Source organism: Bombina bombina, chromosome 3, assembly GCF_027579735.1.
Source record: "Bombina bombina isolate aBomBom1 chromosome 3, aBomBom1.pri, whole genome shotgun sequence".
Lineage (NCBI taxonomy): Eukaryota > Metazoa > Chordata > Amphibia > Anura > Bombinatoridae > Bombina > Bombina bombina.
This window is the reverse complement of record NC_069501.1, coordinates 71,123,224-71,149,869: the sequence shown is the minus strand read 5'-3', so window position 1 is coordinate 71,149,869 and position 26,646 is coordinate 71,123,224. Positions and strand designations below refer to the sequence as shown.

Here is a 26,646-nt window from a genome sequence, read left to right as displayed (position 1 = left end):
CTCCCTCACCCACCCCTCTTGCTCTTGCTCTCGCTCCCTCACCCACCCCTCTCTCTCGCTCCCTCACCCACCCCTCTCTCTCGCTCCCTCACCCACCCCCCTCTCTCGCTCCCTCACCCCTCTCTCTCGCTCCCTCACCCACCCCTCTCTCTCGCTCCCTCACCCACCCCTCTCTCCCGCTCCCTCACCCACCCCTCTCTCCCGCTCCCTCACCCACCCCTCTCTCTCGCTCCCTCACCCACCCCTCTCTCTCGCTCCCTCACCCACCCCTCTCTCTCGCTCCCTCACCCACCCCTCTCTCTCGCTCCCTCACCCACCCCTCTCTTGCCTACTCCCACACAGCCATGCCCCCATCACGGCCCTCCTGTCTGCCATGGCCACTCCCGCCCGACCATGCCCCCTCACGGCACTCCTGTCCAGCCACGCCCACACAAGGCCACTTCCACCGCCTCTGCTCCTAACGGCCAGGTATGTTTGTCTCTACTGCGCATGACAGCTTCGGACAAACATACCTGGCCTTTTATATTATAGGAAAGATATAAGATATAGATAATGCATATTGTAGTAGGGGCAGGTAAGCTGGCAACTTAGCCCTATTTTTTCACTATGTACTTTACTTATTTTACCGGACTCAAATGAAAGTAACGTTTTATACATCTACAATGTCTTTACACTCGTTGAGATCTCTTTGTGTTAATAAAGTTTTGATACTTGTGGAGCTTGTCATTGTCCACCAATATAGCTTTAGGAGTCTTTCTTATTAGCCAATGAGCTTCTATCCCACAGACGTGTGTACAGGCATTTCATTCTCCTTCTGCATGATATAATTTCTTGTATTCAATGTCCATTTAAGCTGTTGGAACATTGTATTGTGTTTATACAGAAAGAAAAGCGCTCTACTAGGAACGAACAGCGCAGTAGCTTGTTCCATGACGAGTTACCACCTAGGATCATCCTCTTTTAGCCCAATTGTGGTTTTCACAAGCAGCCATGTATATCTGTTACTAAGTATACAGCCACTGTAACAGCCAATCAGAGACTTCAGAGCTGCCTGGATACTAGCACTACAGTAATCATCTGCAACTTAGGCCGTACTTTTGTCTCTTAAATCTTGTTTGTGCCCTTCCTGATTTTTATTAATATTTGAGGTGATTATTAAAAGGGATAGTAAAGTCCAAATTAAACTTTCATGATTCAGATAGGGCATGCAATTGTAAACAACTTTATATTTTACTTTTATCATAAATTTTTTTGTTCTCTTGGTATTCTTAGTTGAAAGCTAAACTTCCGGACTTAGTGAAAAGAGTTATTTAACCTCTTTAGTGCTGTGCTGGAGCTGTTAATGGCTATTTAGCACTCATATTTACACAAAAGTCTCATTTTCCTGAGGTAAATCAAACTATCAATATTAAGAAGAGTATAAATAAATATTTTAATGTTTGAGTGAATGACTAATACTAATTATTAATTTAACAATATAAAATTACAAACAGTGCCAGGCATACTTTTGTTGCCTTTTAATGAATTATTTTGATTAATCTCCTTTCTGTGTGAAGGGTATGGTGAAGCAACTGACTATACAATAAACATTTTTTGGGGCACTAAAATTACCCCTTTCCCCTCATCAAACACTGTATTGTAGGTTCAAACCATTGTTTACAGATCTACATATAAATATTTTTATGTTAAACCAAGATCTGTAGACACTGGTTTGTACCTACATTGTGGTCTTGTTGGATACATTCTTACTATTTTCAAATTCGAATCCTTCCACCAGTGTACTGTTCATATGAGCAAGATAGTTGGGACAGAGGAGGTAGGTAGGTGGAGCTAGAAGGGGGTGGGGGCCCTGCCACACTTTTGCCCAGGGGCCCTGGCTGGTCTTAGTCTGTCCTAAATGGGTGGGGCTTTCTCAAAGGGGCGTGGTATTGTGCACCACCATCTTAAAAATTCACCAGCCGCCATTGCTGCATATATGTGTTTATCACATGGTGCCTGTGCATTAGTCTTATTTAAAGTGACCTTTTGACACATGTAAGTAAGGGGTACAGTGCTGCCTAAAATGGCACTTTAAATAAAAAAATGTTGATACCATAGTAATAGACTTATTTATTTTTGGTCTGGATCTTAGATTTTGAAAATATTTGTCGAGCACAGCCCTAGCCCTTACCGATCTGCAAAGCTGTGACATTCTTGTGAGCAATTCACCTTTTTATTACCTTATTATTATGTGATGTTAAAGGGAAAGTCTACTCAAAAATAAACTTTCATGGTTCAGATAGGGCATGCAATTTTAAAAAAAATTCCAAATTTACTTTTTTTTCAATTTTGCTTTGTTCTCTTGGTATTCTTAGTTGAAAGCTAAACCTAGGTAGGCTCATTTGTTAATTTCTTAGCTCTTGAAAACTGCTTCTTATCTGACATTTTTTCCACAACTAAAGGGTGTTAGTTCATGTGTGCCATATAGATATCATTGTGTTACTTAGGTGTCAGCACTGATTGGCTAAAATGCAAGTCTGTCAAAAGAACTGAGATAAGTGGGCATTCTGCAGAGGCTTAGATACAAGGTAATCACAGAGGTAAAAAGTGTATTAATATAAACAGTGTTGGTTATAGGGAAAGGGTAATAAAGGGCTTATCTATCTTTTTAAACTATAAAAATTCTGGTGTAGACCGTCCTTTTAAGGTGTACAATGAGGTTCAAATTGTTTCCATCTTGAATGTCGGAATTTGTGAGAATTTGTTTAAGGCTTGCAGATACAGAATAGGTCTGTAAATTCCTTCTTTTTTAAACTATACATTGGTTGGAATATTGCAAAAAGGACTCTGCCTTTACCAGGTAAGTGGGGACATTTAGCAGGAGGAACTAACTAGTCTGTATCCCTGAAATACATTGTTGAGCATCACAGAATCCCAAACAGACTGACCAAGCCACCCAAAAAAAAACAACCTGCCCCCTACCAGAACAGGGGGCAGGTTCAGGTAATGTGCCTTCATGCTGATTTAGGGGCAGAATCAGATTTCTACCATGTAATACCTGGCTTCCAAGAGGGCTTGGAGAAGTCAGATTTCTGACTAGAAGAAGATAAGAACCACCTTCGAATTCTGGACTTTACAAAGGGAACGAAAAACGACCAGCAAACTTGTTTCTGCCCTTAGTCTTTTGAATGGAGATAAAAAAGGCACTATTACCGCAAGACACTTGCAACAAGATCTTGCCTTGCAAAAAGGACAGACAAAAGTATAATACTTGGTGTTTATGCAGATAAGATCAACCATTTAATTACAAATGAAAGTTTTGCCACTTTAATAATTTTTAATGACTCCTGAATGCCATCTTATGATTTTTTTTTTGGAGGCACAAAAGGAATTCCAGACCTATTCCATCACACGGAAATCATTTCCAAAATTGCTTCTGGAACAGGAAAAACCTCTGGCATCTTAGTTAAATTGTTTCACTGACTTTTCTTCCATTGATACAGGTTCCTGAACTCATAGGGTCATTATAACCTCAAACAGTAAGCAATGTAAAAGTTCCATTTTTTTGGGGGGGGGGACTCTGACCCTAGACCCAACATAGGATCCTGACTAACAGACAAGATCTCTGAAGAGACCCCAGAATCATCAATGTCAGCATCCTTGATGTGGCATACATAAGTATTGCTTCTGCGAGAGGTGTCTGAGAAACTCATAGGTCTCATCCTCTGCCAGTAAGCACCTAAGCCTGCATGCAGGAAGCATGGAAGCCTAAACCTCATAAATAGTATAACAATCTTTAAAACCAGGGAAGAAATCACTTTGCTCTCCATGGGAAGCTATAGGAGAACAACACTGCACTTTGGTGTTTGTGTGGTCAATTGTTTTTTCCCCCTCTCTCTCTTCTCAGTATGTTAACCCCCGACGTCTTATGGTTTACCTTAGAGAACTGGTTTTCAAACTAGTCCTCAGACCTCCCTAACAGGCCACATTTTGAGTATATCTGAACTGGAGCACAAGTGAAATAAACAACTGATTAGTAGACATGGTTATTTTACCTGCTCTTATCCAGGGTAATCCTAAAAACCTGGCCTGTTGGGGAGGCCTCAGGACAGGTTTGAAAACCAGTGACAAAGTAACTATATAACTATCACACAAATAATTTTAATGAACCTAAGATTGCAAGGGGTTAATTTAAGACTATGAACATAAATCATACCAATGAAGCAATTTTACAAAATGTTCTGTAACATTTTAAAACAATGCTTCAAACCCCAGTACGGTCCCTTAACCACCAGTTCCAAAATTGCTTACATAACAAAAAACAACAAAGAAATACAGCAGGAAAAAAAGAAAAAAAATTCTGCTGGAACTAGCAAGATGGCCAAACCAATAGCCCCCGGAAAAAAAGAAAAACAGAGGCAGTGGGCACATTAATTGTCGGGGGAAAATGTTACCCCCTGCAGTGCTAGATCCAAAATATACTCCCTGTAAATAAAGTGGTCTTCAAGGTAAAAATAACACTTAACAGATGCAAAACTTGATGCAAATGACTGGAGCTTAGGAGTATAAAAAAATATGAACACTGGCACATTTATAGAGACCGTACCCAAATTAGTGCAAACTGACAAGTGTCCCCAAAAATATGAATGTGTATGTATAAACAGAGGTGATATTTCCCCTGGCTATGTATACATGAGAAATATATATGCCAATGGCGTTCGGGCTATGTGAGCCAAGGTACTTACTTACCACTCAATCTACCGTGCTTATGCAGCTGCAGTAGACCCACTTCCAATAAAAGAGCCCATCCTGTGTAGTATGCAGACTAAAACAGGATCTGGATCAGGAATACGTTGAAAGGCCAACAGTAGAGCGCTGAAGGATAAAACCTGAAGCAGGCTAGTGACAAACTCAAATTGGGAGAATTACTCTGTTTACTCCTGTACCCCTGTGTCCTATTCCCAGCTCTCTGAGGGTGATAGGGGTTCTCAGAGTTATGCGAGACACCTTATCTATGAAGAGCACTTCAATTGTCACCTTGTCCTGTGGAGGTAAGTGGGAGGGATTAAAAGCTCTTGTTATGTTGGGTATTTTGGCCTCCCCCTAGTGGATTGGAGTTTAAACCTACAAGTGATTTGCTTTTGGACTCTCATCACTTTATGAAAGAATAATATATATTTTATTTATTACCTGACTTGGGAGCCTCTTCCATTCTACGCTGCCAGATTTTCTACCTATTGTCGAAGTCTGGTATTTACATGGCAAAACGGCGCTCTGCCCTCTTGCGCTTTCTACTACTTTGGTTGGCGTTTGCACAACAATTGCAGAAATCGAGGTTAACACTGCAAAGAGACAGAAAACAAATATTGAAACATCAAAATTTCTTATTTAAATGTAAATTTACAATATACCAAATCACAAGACAGGGGCTAATACATTTATATCAAATATAGCAGCCAGCATGAATTACTGAGTAACTAGAAAAAGATTATATCTATACATCTATTTCTCTATATCTATTTCTCATTTGTGGCATTTCAGGATTTTATCCCCATCTTCATCTTCTGAGAGCTACAGCAAACACTTTAGTCGGTCACAGAGTGGGTGTGTACCGCGCCCTGTATCCTAGCAAGTGGTGCTTTGCGACGTGGATATCAGCAATAATAAACAATACCCCCCCATATAACTGCATGTAGTAGACACTACTATAAAGAAGAATATGCACAGATACTGATCGCAAAATCCAGAATAAAACCTTAAAAAAAAAAAAAAACTTCCTTAGAAGCTCACAGTTTAGCACTGTTGATGAGGTGAGGCTGGGACATCCAGTGAAAGGGGATTGGAAATTGGGAAGAGCAAACAATCATTAACCTGCTTTTGACACTAAAACTTAAATACAATAATTTAAATAAATACAAAAATGTGATGAAAGATCAAAAATGATGAGGCATGTGCCTTTCGGCACTAAATGGATGTCGAAGGTGGTGGCCGCAAGTCGAACGTTCATGCCTACAAATTATACTTTTAAGTTTTGGAAAGAAAATTTGATTTTTGAACATCTAAAAAAATATTTGTAACAAATTTAAAAAAGGGACAGTATACACCATTTTCTTTTTTAAATATAACCATGTAATTGACACTACTATAAAGAATAATATGCACAGGTACGATACAAAAATCCAGTATAAAAAAAAAAAAAAGGGACTTACTTAGAAGCTCACAATTTAGCTCTGTTCAAAAGGTTAGCTGGAACCCCCACTGAGAGTGGCTGTATAGCAAAAAAAAGCAGAACCCCCACACCCTCCCCTGTATATGAAAAGACTTTACACAAACAGGAGCAAGCGGGAGTTGGTAAACAGTCTACTTCTAAAACTATGGGGCTTGGTTTGGAGTCTGAAAATCAGCGCAATGTTATTTAAAAATAGCCAAAACTATACATTTAAAAAAATAAAAAGACACAACACTGTATGAGATGCATAAAAATAATCAAATCTAGAGCTATTTGAATTGATATTAAAAACTAGCAGCAAATGTAAGGTTGTGCACAGCTGATACTTCTTATATAAGAACAACTCTCCCAGGTCTTTTGACATGTTCACAAACACAAGAACAAAGAATTAAAAAAAACTGCCTATGTACGCTGTAAAGGAACAAGCCGAGCGAGAGGTACGCTGTAAAGGAACAAGCCGAGCGAGAGGTACGCTGTAAAGGAACAAGCCGAGCGAGAGGTACGCTGTAAAGGAACAAGCCGAGGGAGAGGTACGCTGTAAAGGAACAAGCTGAAGGAGAGGTATTTGGGCTGGGAAAGTTTACATGAGGATTAGTGTTAAATTTCACATTTGTGCTGCTTGTTCTAAGACAATTATTTTCTTCCAAAATGAGCACCCATAAAACTACTGCACAGCACTGATCTATGGGACCACTACAGTGAAAAACAAAATGTATGCTTACCTGATAAATTTATTTCTCTTGTGGTGTATCCAGTCCATGGGTTCATCCATTACTTGTGGGATATTCTCCTTCCCAACAGGAAGCTGCAAAAGGACACCCACAGCAGAGCTGTCTATATAGCTCCTCCCCTAACTGCCACCCCCAGTCATTCAACCGAAGACAAGCAAGAAAAAAAGGAGAAACTATAGGGTGCAGTGGTGACTGTAGTTTAAAAATAAAAAACACCTGCCTTAAAATGACAGGGCTGGCCGTGGACTGGATACACCACAAGAGAAATAAATTTATCAGGTAAGCATAAATTTTGTTTTCTCTTGTAAAGGTGTATCCAGTCCACGGGTTCATCCATTACTTGTGGGATACCAATACCAAAGCTTTAGGACACGGATGAAGGGAGGGACAAGGCAGGAACTTAAACGGAAGGCACCACTGCCTGTAAGACCTTTCTCCCAAAAATAGCCTCGAAGAAGCAAAAGTATCAAATTTATAGAATTTAGAAAAGGTATGAAGCGAAGACCAAGTCGCCGCCTTACAAATCTGTTCAACAGAGGCCTCATGTTTAAAAGCCCATGTGGAAGCTACTGCTCTAGTAGAATGAGCTGTAATTGTTTCAGGAGGCTTCTGGCCAGCAGTCTCATAAGCTAAGCGTATTATACTTCTTAGCCAAAAAGATAGTGCAGTTGCCGATGCCTTTTGGCCTCTCCTCTGTCCAGAGTAGACAACAAACAAAGCAGATGTTTGACGAAAATCCTTCGTAGCTTGTAAATAAAACTTTAAAGCACGAACCACATCAAGATTGTGTAATAGACGTTCCTTCTTTGAAGAAGGATTAGGACATAGTGAAGGAACAACAATCTCCTGATTGATATTCTTATTAGATACCACCTTAGGAAGAAACCCAGGTTTGGTACGTAACACTACCTTATCTGCATGGAAGATCAGATAAGGGGAATCACATTGTAAAGCAGATAACTCCGAAACTCTTCGAGCCGAGGAGATAGCTACTAAAAACAGAACTTTCCAAGATAAAAGCTTAATATCTATGGAATGCAAAGGTTCAAACGGAACCCCTTGAAGAACTTTAAGAACTAAATTTAAACTCCATGGCGGAGCAACAGGTTTAAACACAGGCTTGATTCTAACTAAAGCCTGACAAAAAGTCTGAACATCTGGAACCTCAGCCAGATGTTTGTGCAAAAGAATAGACAGAGCAGAAATCTGTCCCTTTAAGGAACTAGCTGACAAACCCTTCTCCAATCCTTCTTGGAGAAAAAGATAATATCCTAGGAATCCTGACCTTACTCCATGAGTAACCCTTGGATTCACACCAATGAAGATATTTACACCATATCTTATGATAGATTTTCCTGGTGACAGGCTTTTGAGCCTGAATTAAGGTATCAATGACCGATTCGGAAAAACCACACTTAGATAGAATCAAGCGTTCAATCTCCAAGCAGTCAGATGTAGAGAAATTAGATTTGGATGTTTGAAGGGACCTTGAAGTAGAAGGTCCTGCCTTAGCGGCAGAGTCCATGGTGGAAAGGATGACATCTCCACCAGATCTGCATACCAAGTCCTGCGTGGCCACGCAGGGGCTATCAAGATCACCAAAGCTCTCTCCTGCTTGATCTTGGCAATCAGACGAGGGAGCAGAGGAAACGGTGGAAACACATAAGCCAGGCTGAAGGACCAGGGCGCTGCTAGAGCATCTATCAGCGCTGCCTTGGGAACCCTGGACCTGGACCCGTAACAAGGAAGCTTGGCCTTCTGACGAGACACCATGAGCTCCGGATGAAAAGTCTGCCGACTTAGAAAATCCGCCTCCAAGTTTTCTACTCCTGGGATATGGATAGCTGAGAGATGGCAAGAGTGAACCTCTGCCCATAGAATTATCTTTGAAACCTCCAACCTTGCCAGGGGGCTCCTTGTTCCCCCCTGATGGTTGATATAGGCTACAGTCGTGATGTTGTCTGACTGAAATCTGATGAACCTGCTAGCTGAGGCCAAGCCTGAAGAGCATTGAATATCGCTCTTAGTTCCAGAATGTTTATCGGAAGGAGGGCCTCCTCCTGAGTCCACGAACCCTGAGCCTTCAGGGAGTTCCAGACTGCACCCCAGCCCAGAAGGCTGGCATCTGTCGTTACTATAGTCCATTCTGGCCTGCGGAAACTAATTCCCTTGGACAGATGGACCCGAGATAGCCACTAGAGAAGAGCATCCCTGGTCTCTTGATCCAGATTTAGTAGAGGGGACAAATCTGTGTAATCCCCATTCCACTGATTAAGCATGCAAAGTTGCAGTGGTCTGAGATGTAGGCAGGAAAACGGAACAATGTCCATTGCCGCTACCATTAATCCGATTACCTCCATACACTGAGCCACTGACGGACGAGAAATGGAATAAAGAGCACGGCAGGAAGTTAGAAGTTTTGACAACCTGACCTCTGTCAGATAAATCTTCATTTCTACTGAATCTATCAGAGTTCCTAGGAAGGAAACTCTTGTGAGAGGTGAGAGAGAACTCTTTCCTTTGTTCACCTTCCACCCGTGAGACCTTAGGAATGCCAGAACAATGTCCGTATGGGACCTGGCGATTTGAAAGGTTGACGCCTGTATCAGGATGTCGTCTAGGTAAGGGGCTACTGCTATACCCCGCGATCTTAGAACCGCCAGAAGGGACCCTAGAACCTTCGTAAAGATTCTTGGTGCCGTGGCTAACCCAAAGGGAAGAGCCACAAACTGGTAATGCCTGTCTAGGAAGGCGAACCTGAGAAACTGATGATGATCCCTGTGTATCGGAATATGTAAATAAGCATCCTTTAAATCCACGGTAGTCATATATTGACCCTCCTGGATCATAGGTAGGATGGTTCAGATAGTCTCCATCTTGAAAGATGGGACCCTGAGAAATTTGTTTAGGATCTTGAGATCCAAGATTGGTCTGAAAGTTCCCTCTTTCTTGGGAACTATAAACAGATTTGAATAGAAGCCCTGCCCCTGTTCCTCCTTTGGAACTGGGTGGATCACTCCCATAACTAGTAGGTCTTGAACGCAATGTAAGAATGCCTCTCTCTTTATCTGGTTTGCAGATAATTGTAATAGATGAAATCTCCCCTTTGGAGATGAAGCTTTGAAATCCAGAAGATATCCCTGGGAAACAATCTCCAGAGCCCAGGGATCCTGGACGTCTCTTGCCCAAGCCTGGGTGAAGAGAGAAAGTCTGCCCCCCACTAAATCCGGTCCCGGATCGAGGGCTACTCCTTCATGCTGTCTTAGAGGCAGCAGCAGGCTTTTTGGCCTGTTTCCCCTTGCTCCAAGCCTGGTTAGGTCTCCAGACTAGCTTGGACTGGGCAAAATTTCCATCTGGTTTTGTAGAAGAGGAAGATGAAGCTGCGCCACTCTTGAAGTTTTGAAAGGAACGAAAATTAGTCTGTTTGGTCCTTAACTTGTTGGACCTATCCTGGGGAAGGGCGTGGTCTTTTCCTCCAGTAATATCAGAAATGATCTCCTTCAGTCCAGGCCCAAATAGGGTCTGCCCTTTGAAGGGTATATTGAGAAGTTTAGACTTTGAAGTAACATCAGCTGACCAGGATTTAAGCCATAGCGCCCTACGTGCCTGAATGGCAAAACCTGAATTTTTAGCCGTTAGCTTGGTTAAATGAAAAACTGCGTCAGAAATAAATGAATTGGCTAACTTAAGAGCTTTAATAAGCCTGTCAAGGATATAATCCAACGGGGTCTCTACCTGTAAAGCCTCCTCCAGAGACTTGAACCAGAAAGCCGCTGCAGCAGTGACTGGGGCAATGCATGCAAGAGGCTGGAGATAGAAGCTCTCCTGCTTCAACTTCTGCACATTGTGAGGGTATATCAGACATAGCTACTAAAGCGTCAGAGAGCTCTGTATTTGTTCTAGCCCCAGAGCTGTCTCGCTTTCCTTGTAACCCTGGCAGTTTGGACAATACCTCTGTGAGGGTATGATTCATAACTGCCGCCATGTCTTGTAAAGTAAACGCATTGGACACGCTAGATATACTTGGCGTCCCTTGAGCGGGAGTTATAGGTTCTGACACGTGGGGAGAGCTAGATGGCATGACCTCCCTTTTGTCAGTCTCAGAAACCTCAGGTGATAAATCTTTAAAAGCCATAATATGGTCTTTATAACTTATAGAAAGGTCAGTGCATTTGGTACACATTCTAAGAGGGGGTTCCACAATGGCTTCTAAACATAATGAACAAGGAGTTTCCTCTATGTCAGACATGTTTAACAGACTAGTAATGAGACCAGCAAGCTTGGAAAACACTTTAATAAATGTGAAAAAAGCAATAATAAAAAACGGTACTGTGCCTTTAAGAGAAAAAAAAACTACCACATAAACTGCAAAATAGTGAAAAAAAGTAGTAAACTCTACGAAATTTTTACAGTGTATAAGGGACTAAAGCAGCATTGCACCCACTTGCAAATGGATGATTAACCCCTCAGGCCCAAAAACGAATTAGAAAAACATTAAAACTGCTAACAAACAGTCAAACACACTGCCTGCCCTTAAAAATGATTTTTGCAGGAACAAAACCCTCTATAGAGGTCCTATAAGCCAGAGGACTCCTTCAGGGAAGCTGGATGTCTCAGACTGAAAAAGAAAATAGGCCCCTCCCACCATGCACTCAAAGTCAGAGGGCCTTAAAGTACTCCTAGGAGTAATCTAACAAGCCATGTGGAAATTAGGCCCCAAATAAAGATTTATCACCCTCAGAGAAAAAACAGAATTTATGTTTACCTGATAAATTTCTTTCTCCTACGGTGTATCCGGTACACGGATTCATCCTTACTTGTGGGATATTCTCTTCCCCTACAGGAAGTGGCAAAGAGAGCACACAGCAGAGCTGTCCATATAGCTCCCCTCAGGCTCCGCCCCCCCAGTCATTCGACCGACGGTTAGGAGAAAAAGGAGAACCATAAGGTGCAGTGGTGACTGTAGTTTACAAAAAATAAATTTAAACCTGACCAAAATGCCAGAGCGGGCCGTGGACCGGATACACCATAGGAGAAAGAAATTTATCAGGTAAACATAAATTCTGTTTTCTCCTACATTGGTGTATCCGGTCCACGGCTTCATCCTTACTTGTGGGAACCAATACCAAAGCTTTAGGACACGGATGAAGGGAGGGAACAAGTCAGGTAACCTAAACGGAAGGCACCACTGCTTGCAAAACCTCTCTCCCAAAAATAGCCTCCGAAGAAGCAAAAGTAATGAATTTGTAAAATTTGGCAAACGTATGCAGTGAAGACCAAATCGCTGCCTTACAAATCTGTTCAACAGAAGCCTCATTCTTGGAAGCCCATGTGGAAGCCACAGCTCTAGTAGAGTGAGCTGTAATTAGTTCAGGAGGCTGCCTTCCAGCAGTCTCATAAGCCAACCGGATGATGCTTTTCAGCCAGAAAGACAGGGAGGTCGCAGTCGCCTTTTGACTTCTCCTCTTGCCAGAATAGACGACAAACAAGGACGATGTTTGTCTGAAGTCTTTAGTTGCTTTTAGATAAAACTTTAAAGCACGAACCCCATCAAGATGGTGTAACAGACGTTCCTTGTTAGAAACTGGATTAGGACACAGAGAAGGAACAACTATTTCCTGGTTGATATTCTTATTGGAAACCACTTTTGGAAGAAAACCAGGTTTGGTACGTAAAACGTGCAGATACCCCTGAGAGACAATTTCTAGTGCCCAGGGGTCCGGAACATCTCTTGCCCAGGCCTGAGCAAAGAGAGAAAATCTGCCCCCTACTAGATCCGGTCCCGGATCGGGGGCTACCCCTTCATGCTGTCTTGGTAGCAGCAGCAGGTCTTTGGCCTGTTTACCCTTGTTCCAGCCTTGCAATGGTTTCCATGCTGGTTTGGACTGGTGTGCGTTACCCTCTTGCCTAGTGGCTGTAGAGGTAGAAGCCGGTCCGTTCCTGAAATTGCGAAAGGAACGAAAATTAGACTTATTTTTAACTTTGAAAGGTCTATCCTGTGGAAGGGCATGGCCCTTTCCCCCAGTGATATCTGAAATAATTTCTTTCAACTCTGGCCCGAATAGGGTCTTACCTTGAAAGGAATATTAAACAATTTTGTTTTGGACGACACATCCGCCGACCACGATTTTAGTCAAAGCGCTCTACGCGCCACTATTGCGAAACCAGAATTTTTCGCCGCTAATTTAGCTAACTGAAAAGCGGCATCTGTAATGAAAGAATTAGCCAACTTCAGGGCGTGAATTCTATCCATGACTTCATCCTAAGAAGTCTCCTTCTGGAGCGAGTTTTCTAATTCCTCAAACCAAAAAGCAGCTGCAGTGGTTACAGGAATAATGCAAGAAATTGGTTGAAGAAGAAAACCTTGTTGAACAAAAATGTTCTTAAATAAACCTTCTAATTTTTTATCCATAGGATCTTTGAAAGCGCCACTGTCTTCTATTGGTATAGTTGTGCGCTTAGCTAGCTTTGAAACTGCCCCCTCTACCTTAGGGACCGTCTGCCACGTGTCCCTTCTGGGGTCAACAATGGGGAACATTTTCTTAAATATAGGAGGGGGAACAAAAAGGTACACCTGGTTTCTCCCACTCCTTATTCACTATATACGCCACCCTCTTAGGTATCGGAAACGCATCAGTGTGTACTGGGACCTCTAAGAATTTATCCATTTTACACAATTTTTCTGGGACCACCAAAGGGTCACAATCATCAAAAGTAGCCAGGACCTCCTTAAGTAGAGCGCGGAGGTGTTCTAGCTTAAATTTAAATGCTATGGTATCAGGCTCTGCCTGCTGAGAAACTTTTCCTGTGTCAGAAATTTCTCCCTCAGACAAGCCCTCCCTCACCGCCAAGTCAGATTGATGTGAGGGCACTACAGATAAAATTATCCTCTGCGTCTACTTGCTCATTTTCTGTATTTAAAACTGAGCAATCACGCTTCCTAGGAAAGCTGGCAGTTTGGATAAAAATGCTGCAATAGAATTATCCATTACTGCTGCTAACTGTTGCATAGTAATCGCAATTCGTGCGCTAGATGTACTGGGCATCGCCTGCGCGGGCATAGCTGGTGTTGACACAGAAGGAGAGGAAAGCAAGCTATTTTCACTACCTTCAGCTAAAGAATCATCTTGGGCTATATTTTTAAGTGTGATTGTACTGTCCTTAAGCTGTTTGGACGCTCTGTGAGGAAACAATTGAGAAAAAAAAAAAATAAATTTAAAACTAAACTAGTAAGGTGCCAAGGCCTCGCTCAACATTTATCATTGCATATATCCTACAAGCAGAAAGGTTTTGTTGATACTACATGGTTAACCTTTAAACGCCGTTATGCCGTTCTATTCCGTCATAATTACACTGGGCTTTAGTACCGTTAGGACGAAATAAAACGTAATAACCGTTGGCTGTCCTAAAGCCAACAGTGCTTCCATAATGTGATTGCAGTCTGGGGGACGCCCCCCTGACCCGATCCCATCATTGCGTCCACGATCGCAGGATTTCAATTTGTTTACATCAGAACGTTGTTCCGATGTAAACAAATTAACCCTGTCATCAAAGGGTTAATTAACCAGGTCATCAAAGGGTTAATTGAAAGCAGGAAAATATTTTAGTTGACTAAACAATAAAACATTACTCATATTGTCAATAAAGAATGACACTCGCTATTAGTCACAGCAAAATGGGTGCAACTCATGAGAGGGTTGAAATGGATACAAATATGAGTTTAAATGCTTGGGATTCAAGTTGTAGGAAAATCACACCTAGCATTCTTTATTAACCGGAGTTGGAATTATCTCTAGTTCCAAATTAATAAGAAATTACAGCAGTATTTAATAAAATTTCTAGTCTTTAAAGGGGATACTAAACCTAATTTTTTTCCCCTTCATGATTCAGATAGAAAATGCAATTTTAAGCCACTTTGTAATTTACTCCTATAAAGTTTGTTTTCTTGCTATCTTTTTTTTTTTTTTTTTTTTTTAAAAAGCAGGAATTTAAGCCAAGGAGCCGGCCCATTTTTTGTTTAGCACCCTGGATAGCGCTTGCTGTTTGGTGGATAAATTTAGCCACTAATCAGCTAGCGCAACACAACTGCTGAACCAAAAATGGGCCAGCTTCTAATCTTTACGTTCTTGCTTTTCAGATAAAGATACAAAGAGTACTAATGGTTTCTAACTGAACACATGGGTGAGCCAATGACAATCGTTATATATATGCAAATACCAATCAGCAGCTAGAACCTAGGTTCTTTACTGTTCCTGAGCAATCTGCAGGGGGCAGCATTGCACAAGCAGTTCACCAGAACTGCTTGCGCAAAGATTTCAGCATTTATCGATGTGCAGCGGACATGATCGCTACAGCGGATCATGTCTGCTCGCACTTTGTTAAATCGGCCCCCAGGTATGAGAGAGAAAAATCTCTTTCCTCTGCTATAAAACAATCTGCCAGTTTTACATTTTGTTATGCAGTTCAATGACCTTTTGATGCAAAAGAATCACAGGGTTAAGCACAGAAATCTATGCACTGTATCAATGAAAGTGAAAATAGAAGTCACTGTTGATTGTGCAATATACTTTATTATGCCCCCTTTTCATGTAAAATAAATGTGCCATAAAAAAACACAACTTTTCCCTGCTGTCTTCCAGTCAATTAACAAACAAGCAGAGTCTGAACTATATTACAATAGATTAGTCTGTGTTTTACTGCAAATGTTTTCCAACGGTCAAGTTCCACTCATCACTTTCCTTATTTGGAGGGGCCAACCTAGATTTGAGCCTGAAGATGACAGGGCTTGCCACTATCACTGTGTTAAAGGGATACTAAACCCAAATTATTTCTTAGAGCACGCAATTTTTAGCAACTTTCTAATTTACTCCTATTAATTTTTCTTCATTCTCTTGCTATTATTTGAAAAGCAAGAATGTAAAGCTTAGGAGCCGACCCATTTTTGGTTCAGAACCTGGGTTATGCTTGCTTATTGGTGGTTTAATGTAGCCACCAATAAGCAAGTGCTATCCAGGGTGCTGAACATAAAATGGACCGGCTCCTAAACTTAACATTCCTGCTTTTTAAATAAAGATATCAAGAGAACAAAGAAAAATAGGAGTAAAATTAGAAAGTTGCTTAACATTGCGTGCGCTATCTGAATGATGAAAGAAAAAACCCCCAGAAATGATAATATAATAAACTGCATGTTAGATAGATATATGTGGCAACATAAGCCTGCAGCATATGCTCTTTCAGGACTAAAAAAAAAAAAAAAAGTATTTAAAAAATAAATAAAAGCACTGCAAAGTTGTTTTACCATACAGAAAAAAGCAGCATGTTAGCCAGTGTATTTAAAGAAAATAACAAATAAAATATACAGGCGATACCTTTAATAACTAATATTGGCTTTCAGGACACTGAGGTCCCTCAATCAAGCACCTAAAAACATTTGTATCCACTATTACAGATGTGCCCAAAAGTATCTGGAGTTTGCCAAAATTCATGTTGACAAGACCCAGTCCTTCTAGAAGATTGTCGTTTGGACAGACTAACCAAAAGTAGAGCTTTTTGGCAAATCACAAATACTCCATGTTTGCAGAAGAGAAAAAAATAAAAATAAAGAGAGAGATAATATATAGATGGCGTCGCCCTTTAGTGGAGTATTGCAGCTGACTGACCTGGATGATTTTATAGGACCTTCTCAGTTCTCAGGTTGCATATAACCTAACAAAACGTTATATCTGGGGAAAGAAACGTTTTGTTACAAACCGCATATATGATACCTCATAGTGCTTGAGGTGGCTTATTGTAAGTAGCACTCTGTATGTCAATAAACATTTAAATTGTAACAGAGTTACGCTATGTTTTTATTTTCCTTGTCCCACTTTATACTTTGAAAACAATCTGGATGGAAGATTAACATTGGTCGCACTGAGGTATTACCAAAATATAACAGACTGTCGGGAGAAGCAGAACCCGGGAGATATACAGCGGAGGTGCTCCGGCAGGAAACTTCAACTTGAGCCTACAGCGGTGCAACTTACCTCATACGATTGAGGTAGCTGGATGTAAGTAGGATAGGAGCCCAATAAGGGATACGACAGACATCCAAGCAAGCTGATTGTTGTTTTTTAAAAGTGGACTTTACTGTTGATGCGATAGTCTTTACATAGTAAATTAAATCCTACTTTTATATTCAGTGAAATTGCATCGTAAAACATATACCACACAGATTTTTAAACAGTGAATGTTCTACTCTATAACAATACAGGGTGTAGCGCGGTGAAGTGTGTGAATCTTATTACATAAAATTATATATATATATATATATATATATATATATATATATATATATATATATATATATATATATATATATATATATATATATATATAGTTATAGTTATAGTATTAGGAAAGAGAAAAACGAGGCACTGCAGACTCTGTTTCCAAAGTGGTTATTTTAATGAACAGTCAAGTAGAATACACAGTCACAGTGTGCAGGGTTGGACTGACGCGTTTCCCGCATGCTCACATGCGCTTCATCAGAGATCTAGTGGTGTTCACCAATAGTATGTAAGCAAAGCCTAATTGATATTGTGTGAGTAAAACCTGGTGTGCAATTATTTGGTGCAGAGAAAGAAATTATATATATATATATATATATATATATATATATATATATATATATATATATATATATATATATATATATATATATATATATATATATATATATATATATATATATATATGTCCAAAGCACGAATCCGTAAGCAGGTTTAAAAAGTAGTAAAAGTAAAAATCTTTATTTCCAAGCTTGTAAAAACATCAAGTGTTGCATAGGATATGCAGTACATAATCGTGTTCCTCAGCAGACATGTTTCATGCACTGTGCACTTGTTCACTGCATAAAGGAACGGCTCTTTCCGGCTTTTTATACAAAAATTTTTAAAAGGTATATACCACTATAATATTGCATATCATTTTACATTTCTCAACACATTTATCCTGGCTACTATTTACACAATACTAATGTTGAACAAATAGTGTTTCAAATTTAATTTTAATAAACCCTATAAAAGTAATATTTTTTTAGTTTTGATTATTCTCAGGGATTTGTTCAAATTCTCACTGTATATATATATATTTATTCGATAGAATACAGGGATGGTCTTTAATTTTTCCAGTATGTCCCGGGCGAAATGTACTGCCCAGTGTCAGAAACCTGCGTCTCATTTGCAGGTCATGGGTCCTCCAGCAGGATAATGACCCAAACATACCTCAAAAAGTACCCAAGAACGGATGAGAAGAAAACATTGGACCCTTCTGAAGTGGCCTTCTAGGAGTCAAGGCTGTGCTGTGAAATATTAGATTAAGAGTACCAATATTTTTGTCTGTGCCATTCTCATTTGTTTTACTGTTCAACCCCTTAACAACCATGACGTACCTTGTATGTTGCTGGTCATTAAAAGGGACATGAAACCAAAAAAAATTCTCTCTCATGATTTAGAAAGAGTATGCAATTCTAAACAACTTTCCAATTTACTTGTATTTTCTATTTTAAGTTGTTCTATTGTTATCTTTATTTGAATTTATGCTTAGTAGCCGGCCCATTTTTGGTTCAGCACCTGGGTAGCGCGAGAAAAAAAAAAAAAAAGGAGAGAAAGAAAAACTACCTATCCACCTCTGCACTCTCCCACATCAGAGACTGCTTATCTGGCATTTCTTTCTGGATGGCCTCTCACCACCTAAAAATCAACAGGTCCAAGACTGAGCTTCTTCTAACCCCCCCCCCCCCCCATCTAATTCTACTCCAATTTCTAACTTTACTATCACTGTTGGTGACACCACTATCTCCCCATCACCCCACATCCGCTGCCTAGGAGTTACACTTGACTCCAATCTGTCCTTCCTACCCCACATCCAATTACCCTCTTCATCCTGTCGCAACCAACTACACAATATCTCCACAATTTGAGTGCTGAAATTACTCAACAGCTAATCCCTTCCCTAGTAATTTCCCGGCTTGACTACTGTAATAACCTACTAACTGGCCTCCCTCTCTCCCCCCTTCAATCCATCCTAAATGCCTCCGCTAGACTAATCCACCTCTCCTGACGCGCTGTATCTGCTGCACCCCTCTGCAAGTCCCTTTCTGCAGTGAATGGCTCCCCATTCACTGCAGAATTAAATTCCAAATTCTCACTCTGACCTACAAAGCCCTTACCAATGCTGCCCCACCCTACCTGTCCTCACTCATCAACAAATATACTCCAGCCCGCCCCCTAAGATTCAACAATGACCTGCTCCTTGCATCTTCTACCATCACCTCCTCCCATGCTAGACTACAGGACTTCTCTCGTGCGGCACCAACGCTCTGGAATGCACTTCCTCGAGCTGCAAGACTTTCCCCCAACCTCTCCTCCTTTAAACGCTCCCTAAAGACCTTCTTGTTCAGGGAAGCCCATCACCAAATCAGTAACTAATGAATTCCACTTGCCTAATAGTTGCCTCATCTAACTCCACACTAACATCATTCCCAGCTTTGCAGTCCCCACCGTCTGTTTCTCACCCTCCTACCCATTTAGGTTGCAAGATCCCACTGGAACAGGGCCCCAATTTCCCCTGTATTTGTTGGTTAAATTTTGTCTGGTGTCTCATATTGTACTGTCCTTTTATCTTTGTTACCCATGAAATCTGTTGGCGCTTTATAAATAAAAAAATAATAAATATGTACATACAGTATACATCTCTCTATGTCAAAGCTCTTTGCATGCATTTTTTCCTACACCTGAGACTTCATATGTTTGAGCCCTTACAACTTTTTTTGTGCAATTTTTTAAAATAATTTTTTATTAGTGTTATTATGAGTATAACTGCTCTTTTTAATGTAGTTTTAATGTGTTTTGTGACACTTTTTTTTGCAAAACAGTTAACCAGAGCTCTGTGGTCGTGGTAATCATTCTAGCATAAATCGCAATTGTGCTCACACTTTCGCATTTACTTTAAACTTTTAATATGAGCGCAACATCTGATGCACGCAAACAGCCACGATAAACCAGTTATCGATTGCGCTCATAATCTGGCCCTTAGCATTTTATGTGCCTTTAAAAATTAAAGTTGTTCACATTTAAATTGAAACTAGCAGGGAATGTGTATTTGTCTACAACTACTGATCTATTTCGTACTAAGTGTTTGCTTACAATGTCCATTTAAAGGCAACTTTACACAAAATGTGTCACTGCGAATTCTTTGCAAGGTTGAGGAATCAGGTTTTTCCAGTTTAGTAAAAGTTTTCCCTCCCCCCACATACAGTATCCAGCACTTGGTAATAGCTCAGCACACAAGGGCTATGGCCAGTTAGCCGTTTCTGGAAGCCTCAGGGCCTAGACTGAAAGGCAGAAATGATAAGTTTTATTACACACACTGGTTGCCCTCTGTGCCAAATAACTACCCACTGGCAAGTCGTTAAGAAGGGTGAGACAATGAGTAGAACAAGCACTCATATGCATATGACCTGCTGGTACTGGCCTAGAGCTGTATAGAAGTGCTTCTGCCTCAGTAAGAAATTAATTTTCACTTAGTGGCTTTTAAAGGTACATTACCTTATCCATCATGACAATGTCCCTAGGACGACTGCAGTATAGGGCAACCTTTAAAAAAAATAAATGCATGTTTCATTCATGGATATTTTAATTAAAACCTACCCTGAAGGTTTTCCTAGTCACATGGCTTTTTCAAAGAGGTCTGAAGATGCTCCAGCCAGCCAATCAGAGGCCACAGTGCTTGAGGAATTACTGTCAATTATGGAAGGTCATTGAGTGCACACACAGTGTCTCTCTCCACCCCCGATACATGATGATAGGTTTATTATTAAAAAAAAATAATTACTGTAAGACACTTGAGTTCTCTCTGACAGGTCTGCCGCAAAAATGTTTAGCTTATAGGAATTAAAAACATTTTTATTTACATAATACAGAGCAAAATAAGACAAGCAACACCTTCTGTATCTTAATAATGTGTAAGAAATGTTGCATTGTGGTGAAAAATCTGCAGACAATGATCATGTGCTCCTCTGGGCCAACAAGCATCCAGGAGCATCTGGTTACTGACAATAATGGCTCAGTCACTACACCCTCTGACTGGCTGTATAGAGTAGGTGTGTGTCAATTATCTTTTCATTAACCCCTTCGATACCGGGACTTTCAGAGAATAACTTGTCCAAAATACTGCAGAACTGTTAGCACTTTTTGCTATGACTCCATTTAAAAAGAAACAGAGCCTTGGTTTGCTTTTCTTTTTTAAAAAAATAAATATTATAATATATATATATATATATATATATATATATATATATATATATATATATATATATATATATATATATATATATATATATATATATATATATATATATATATATATATATATATATATATATATATATATATATAAAAAAAAATTATAAAGTAGACAATTCAAGGTATTGATCTAGGCCCATTTTGCTATATTTCATGCCACCATTTTCACCAGATGTGAGATAATAAAATATATATATATATAATAATAATAATAATAATAATAATAATAATAAAAAAAAAAAAAAAAAAAATTACTTTTTCACCAACTTTGGGTTTCTCGCTGAAATTACTTACAAACCGCTTGTGCAATCATGACACAAATGATTGTAAAAGCTTCTCTGGGATCCCCTTTGTTCAAAAAATAGCAGACATACATGGCTTAGCCATTGCTTTTGGTAATTAAAATGCCTCTAATTGCAGCTGTGCACTACACTTCTATTATACCCAGTAGTGAAGGGGTTAATCAGGTAGCTTGTAAGATTAATTTTAGCTTTAGTATAGCAATTACCCTCCCACCTGACACGTCCCACGAGCTGATCCCTCCCAAAAAGCTCTCTTCCCTCCCCACTGGTCACCACCATCTTTACTACTGGCAGACAGTAAATTATTATTATTTCTTTTCTACAGTGAAAAATCCCCCTTTACTCTCCAACCTCCTTGATCTCTCTAACTCTCTCCCTTAAACTAGTGTCTGCCATCTTATATCCTATAAACCTAAATATAAATATTTTAATTTCATTTTTTTTTTTTTTGTAGTGTAGTGGTCCCTCCCTCCAGCGATAGTTGTCTAAGGACCCCCCACACCACCTTTTTTCTGTAGTGTAGCTCCCCATCCCTCCCTCAACATTTTTTTTTTCTGTAGTGTAGGGCCATCCCACTCCCTCCCACACCTCCTGCTGGCACCAGCAGATGATCGTTACAGACTGTGACACACAGTGTCTGTAACGATCTGGCATCTGCCCTCATATGGAACCAGAGCACCAATCGTGCTTCGCTTCCATATGCAGAAAGATGCCTGCAGCTCAAGAACTCCAGCTCTTGGCTGTAACTTAACAGCCAAAGTACCACACAATCAATATATATATATATATATATATATATATATATCTCTGATGAAGCGCATGTGAGCATGCGCGAAACGCGTCAGATCTAGCACCCCTTGCACACCTGTGTTAGTGCTAATCACCTTTGTATACCAAATAAAGTCACCTGGCTTCAAGTTCCTGAGTCCTCGCTTTTCTTCTTGTAATATATATATATATCAGTTGTGGAGAGTTGGTGAGAGTGCAGATACTGAACTTTGAGATATAGATATAGATATAGATATGTTCAGTATCTGCACTCTCACCAACTCTCCACAACTGCCAGGGTGCTCTCAGGAGTATGTAGTAGATAAATGATTCAAAGCACTCTCTGGACTTCTGACAACAAAGACAAAATTTATTGTGATAGTGACGTTTCGGGACCAAACCTGTCCCTTCTTCTGACAGTCAAACAATGCAAAACTCAAACTTAAATAGGCCATACAGACCCTCCCCTGTATTGCTACCAATCACAGGTAAGCGTGTGCAAAAGTGAAGACCACACCAAAAATAAGGTGTGGACAAGTGATAGTGTATCATGTGTAATTATGAATGTGTATAACATAAAAACAACTAAAAGATCATTATTAGTATAATCCTCATGTATACTAGTAACCATTGATCATAATAATTAAATTACAAAGTCATATTAGTGCAAATTTACATACTACATATTAAAGATTCACCCCTTCAAAGTGCTCAAAATGGATTCAACCACTATTCAGTGGAACCACCCCTCTTCATTGATAGGTGTAAATCTACAGTCACCATTCAACTATATACTAAGTTTATTTGGATCATCAAAACAGAAAACCAAGCTATTTCTTATTGCTGTACCTTCACAGCACCTAAATGTGAGGTATCACTAAACAGAAAACACAAAACGATTTCTATAAAAGCAATTTATACAAGCTTGCGATCACATCGTAACCTAATGCTGCTGTCATCATAACAATGCTTGACACACCTCCTACTCTCATAGGTCAAGCATACACACTCCCTCTCCACCTCATTATGTGATGGAAAATAGACAGGCTAAAGCTGACAAATCCTTATTTGTTCAAATGGCCAGAACACAAGGAGCGCACCAATCACAAGCCGTTTCTTCCTTGCACAATACCAGTGTGCCCTGTGTTATCAGATCGCAGCTAGGGACAATCGTCCGCGAGCACACCCCTCAAGATCGCACCGGTCAAGTGTTACCATCTGAGCTGGAGACCAAGTGCACTCTCACAACAATCAACAGCTGACGCACTAGCAGCGCATATCCCATAGGGTATTCATTAATTTACCAAATTACCATAGCAGTACAGGCCGTACGGACAGATCGCAGCTAAAGGCAACTGTCATCCTGACATCTGAAGCCACACCCCTCACGTTCTCATAGGCCAATAGCCATCATCGCCTATCACCACAATCGCAAGCTGTAATGTCGCCAAATAAAGACAAACAAACCCTCAATAGATCAAATCCCTAGGTTATTCATCAAGACCCAAATATTAAGTGCTTGTATAACGTATATGTAACCATAATGTGAGCTTGAATAAACCGTCGTCACCAATCCCAATAATTTAAGCGCCTCACACCCCCATGTCAAATCTGAATAGCTAGTAGTCTCAGTCACACTGATAGTCCCAAAGGCAAATGATATACAATAACACTGGTATCCTTCAGCATAAACTCCTATCATTGTGGTCACGGGCCCCACACACCCATAATGAACAGAAGTACACAAATGATGTCTCAGCATCATATGTCTTATGCTCAAATAAAAAACTTTCTGTTAGGATGTGTAGTTCCCATATTTTGCATATTAGCTACAACTACAAAGATCAGAAGTACAAAGTGACGTCTCAGCTTCGTAGCAGTGATTATACTCAGCCACATCCTCTACTCAACTACATGCCTCATATTAGGTTGTGTAGTTCCCATAATTTACATATTAACTACAACCAGACCAACATACATATGTATGTATACTCTATCATACCCAAATCTTTATAGTCTAAGAAGGACTTCGTCATTAGAACAGTGATGGGTAATATCAAACAGATATATAAGCGCCAAAAAAATATATAATAATAGATATAAGCACCTAAAAATTACAAACACCTAAAAATTAATAAAGATGCAGAATGTAAGACTATGGGTAAATACAGATTCATTACAACTACTATACAGCCTATGAAGATCCATTACCAAATGGATGTTCCAGGCCTAGAGACAATTCTACAATATATGTGACTATCCAACCTAAGAGAAGCCATTTGTATGAGGGGGCAAACCATTGATACATTGGTAAACCAAGTCCCAGATCCACAATTGAGCACTTCAAGAGAGTGAATCTAATATATCGAGCTGATCAAGCTCTACTCAATATGAAAGTGTGAACAAAGGTGGTGTAGTGTAAAATATCCCGTGTTACATGGTGAAATGAAAAATAGGAAAAGCTGATATTACACATACAAAATTAAAATTAAAATAAAAGCACAAGTGTCTACTGTAAACTGCCAAAACAATGGGATAAACCATGCGTACATGGCCCCAATGGCTGATAATAAACTAAATGGATAAAGCTAAAAGTCAAATATTATTAAATAAGAGGCAACAAACGACTAGGACATTATTTTCACTCCTAAACATATATAAAATAAATCAGGACTCTCATTTGGTAATTGGATCCATGGATTAGCCCAAGAATGCTTGCCAACCAGATTGTATATTGAGGCCTCTGGGCACCAATGTACCCAATTGTGGTGATAGGCGATGATGGCTATTGGCCTATGAGAACGTGAGGGGTGTGGCTTCAGATGTCAGGATGACAGTTGCCTTTAGCTGCGATCTGTCCGTACGGCCTGTACTGCTATGGTAATTTGGTACAATTAATGAATACCCTATGGGATATGCGCTGCTAGTGCGTCAGCTGTTGATTGTTGTGAGAGTGCACTTGGTCTCCAGCTCAGATGGTAACACTTGACCGGTGCGATCTTGAGGGGTGTGCTCGCGGACGATTGTCCCTAGCTGCGATCTGATAACACAGGGCACACTGGTATTGTGCAAGGAAGAAACGGCTTGTGATTGGTGCGCTCCTTGTGTTCTGGCCATTTGAACAAATAAGGATTTGTCAGCTTTAGCCTGTCTATTTTCCATCACATAATGAGGTGGAGAGGGAGTGTGTATGCTTGACCTATGAGAGTAGGAGGTGTGTCAAGCATTGTTATGATGACAGCAGCATTAGGTTACGATGTGATCGCAAGCTTGTATAAATTGCTTTTATAGAAATCGTTTTGTGTTTTCTGTTTAGTGATACCTCACATTTAGGTGCTGTGAAGGTACAGCAATAAGAAATAGCTTGGTTTTCTGTTTTGATGATCCAAATAAACTTAGTATATAGTTGAATGGTGACTGTAGATTTACACCTATCAATGAAGAGGGGTGGTTCCACTGAATAGTGGTTGAATCCATTTTGAGCACTTTGAAGGGGTGAATCTTTAATATGTAGTATGTAAATTTGCACTAATATGACTTTGTAATTTAATTATTATGATCAATGGTTACTAGTATACATGAGGATTATACTAATAATGATCTTTTAGTTGTTTTTATGTTATACACATTCATAATTACACATGATACACTATCACTTGTCCACACCTTATTTTTGGTGTGGTCTTCACTTTTGCACACGCTTACCTGTGATTGGTAGCAATACAGGGGAGGGTCTGTATGGCCTATTTAAGTTTGAGTTTTGCATTGTTTGACTGTCAGAAGAAGGGACAGGTTTGGTCCCGAAACGTCACTATCACAATAAATTTTGTCTTTGTTGTCAGAAGTCCAGAGAGTGCTTTGAATCATTTATCTACTACATACTCCTGAGAGCACCCTGGCAGTTGTGGAGAGTTGGTGAGAGTGCAGATACTGAACATTATATATATATATATATATATATATATATATATATATATATATATATATATATATATATATATATATATATATATATATATATATATATATATATATATATATATATATATATATATATATATACACACACACGGGGTTAAAGGGACATAATACTCATAATCACTTGTGATGCAGCATAACTGTAAAAAGCTGACAAAATATCACCTGAACATCTCTATGTAAAAAATCAAAAATGAAAATGTTTTACCTTAAAATATCTTCAGCTCACCAGAGTAAGTGCTGTGTAAACAGTTATACTTCAGCTGGTGTCCAGCTGCAAGTTGGAAAAAAAAACAATAGCCAATCAGCATTAG

At 39.8% G+C, this 26,646-nt stretch overlaps 1 protein-coding gene across 1 annotated transcript in view; it reads right to left on the bottom strand.

Moving 5' to 3' along the window:
- GPA33 (glycoprotein A33) overlaps nt 1-26,646 on the bottom strand; it is a 66,137-nt gene that overhangs the window by 36,701 nt on the left and 2,790 nt on the right. Inside the window, exon 2 of the mRNA XM_053705865.1 lies at nt 5,170-5,321. Coding sequence (XP_053561840.1) covers nt 5,170-5,321 — 152 coding nt within the window. The remainder of the gene's footprint in view (nt 1-5,169; nt 5,322-26,646) is intronic.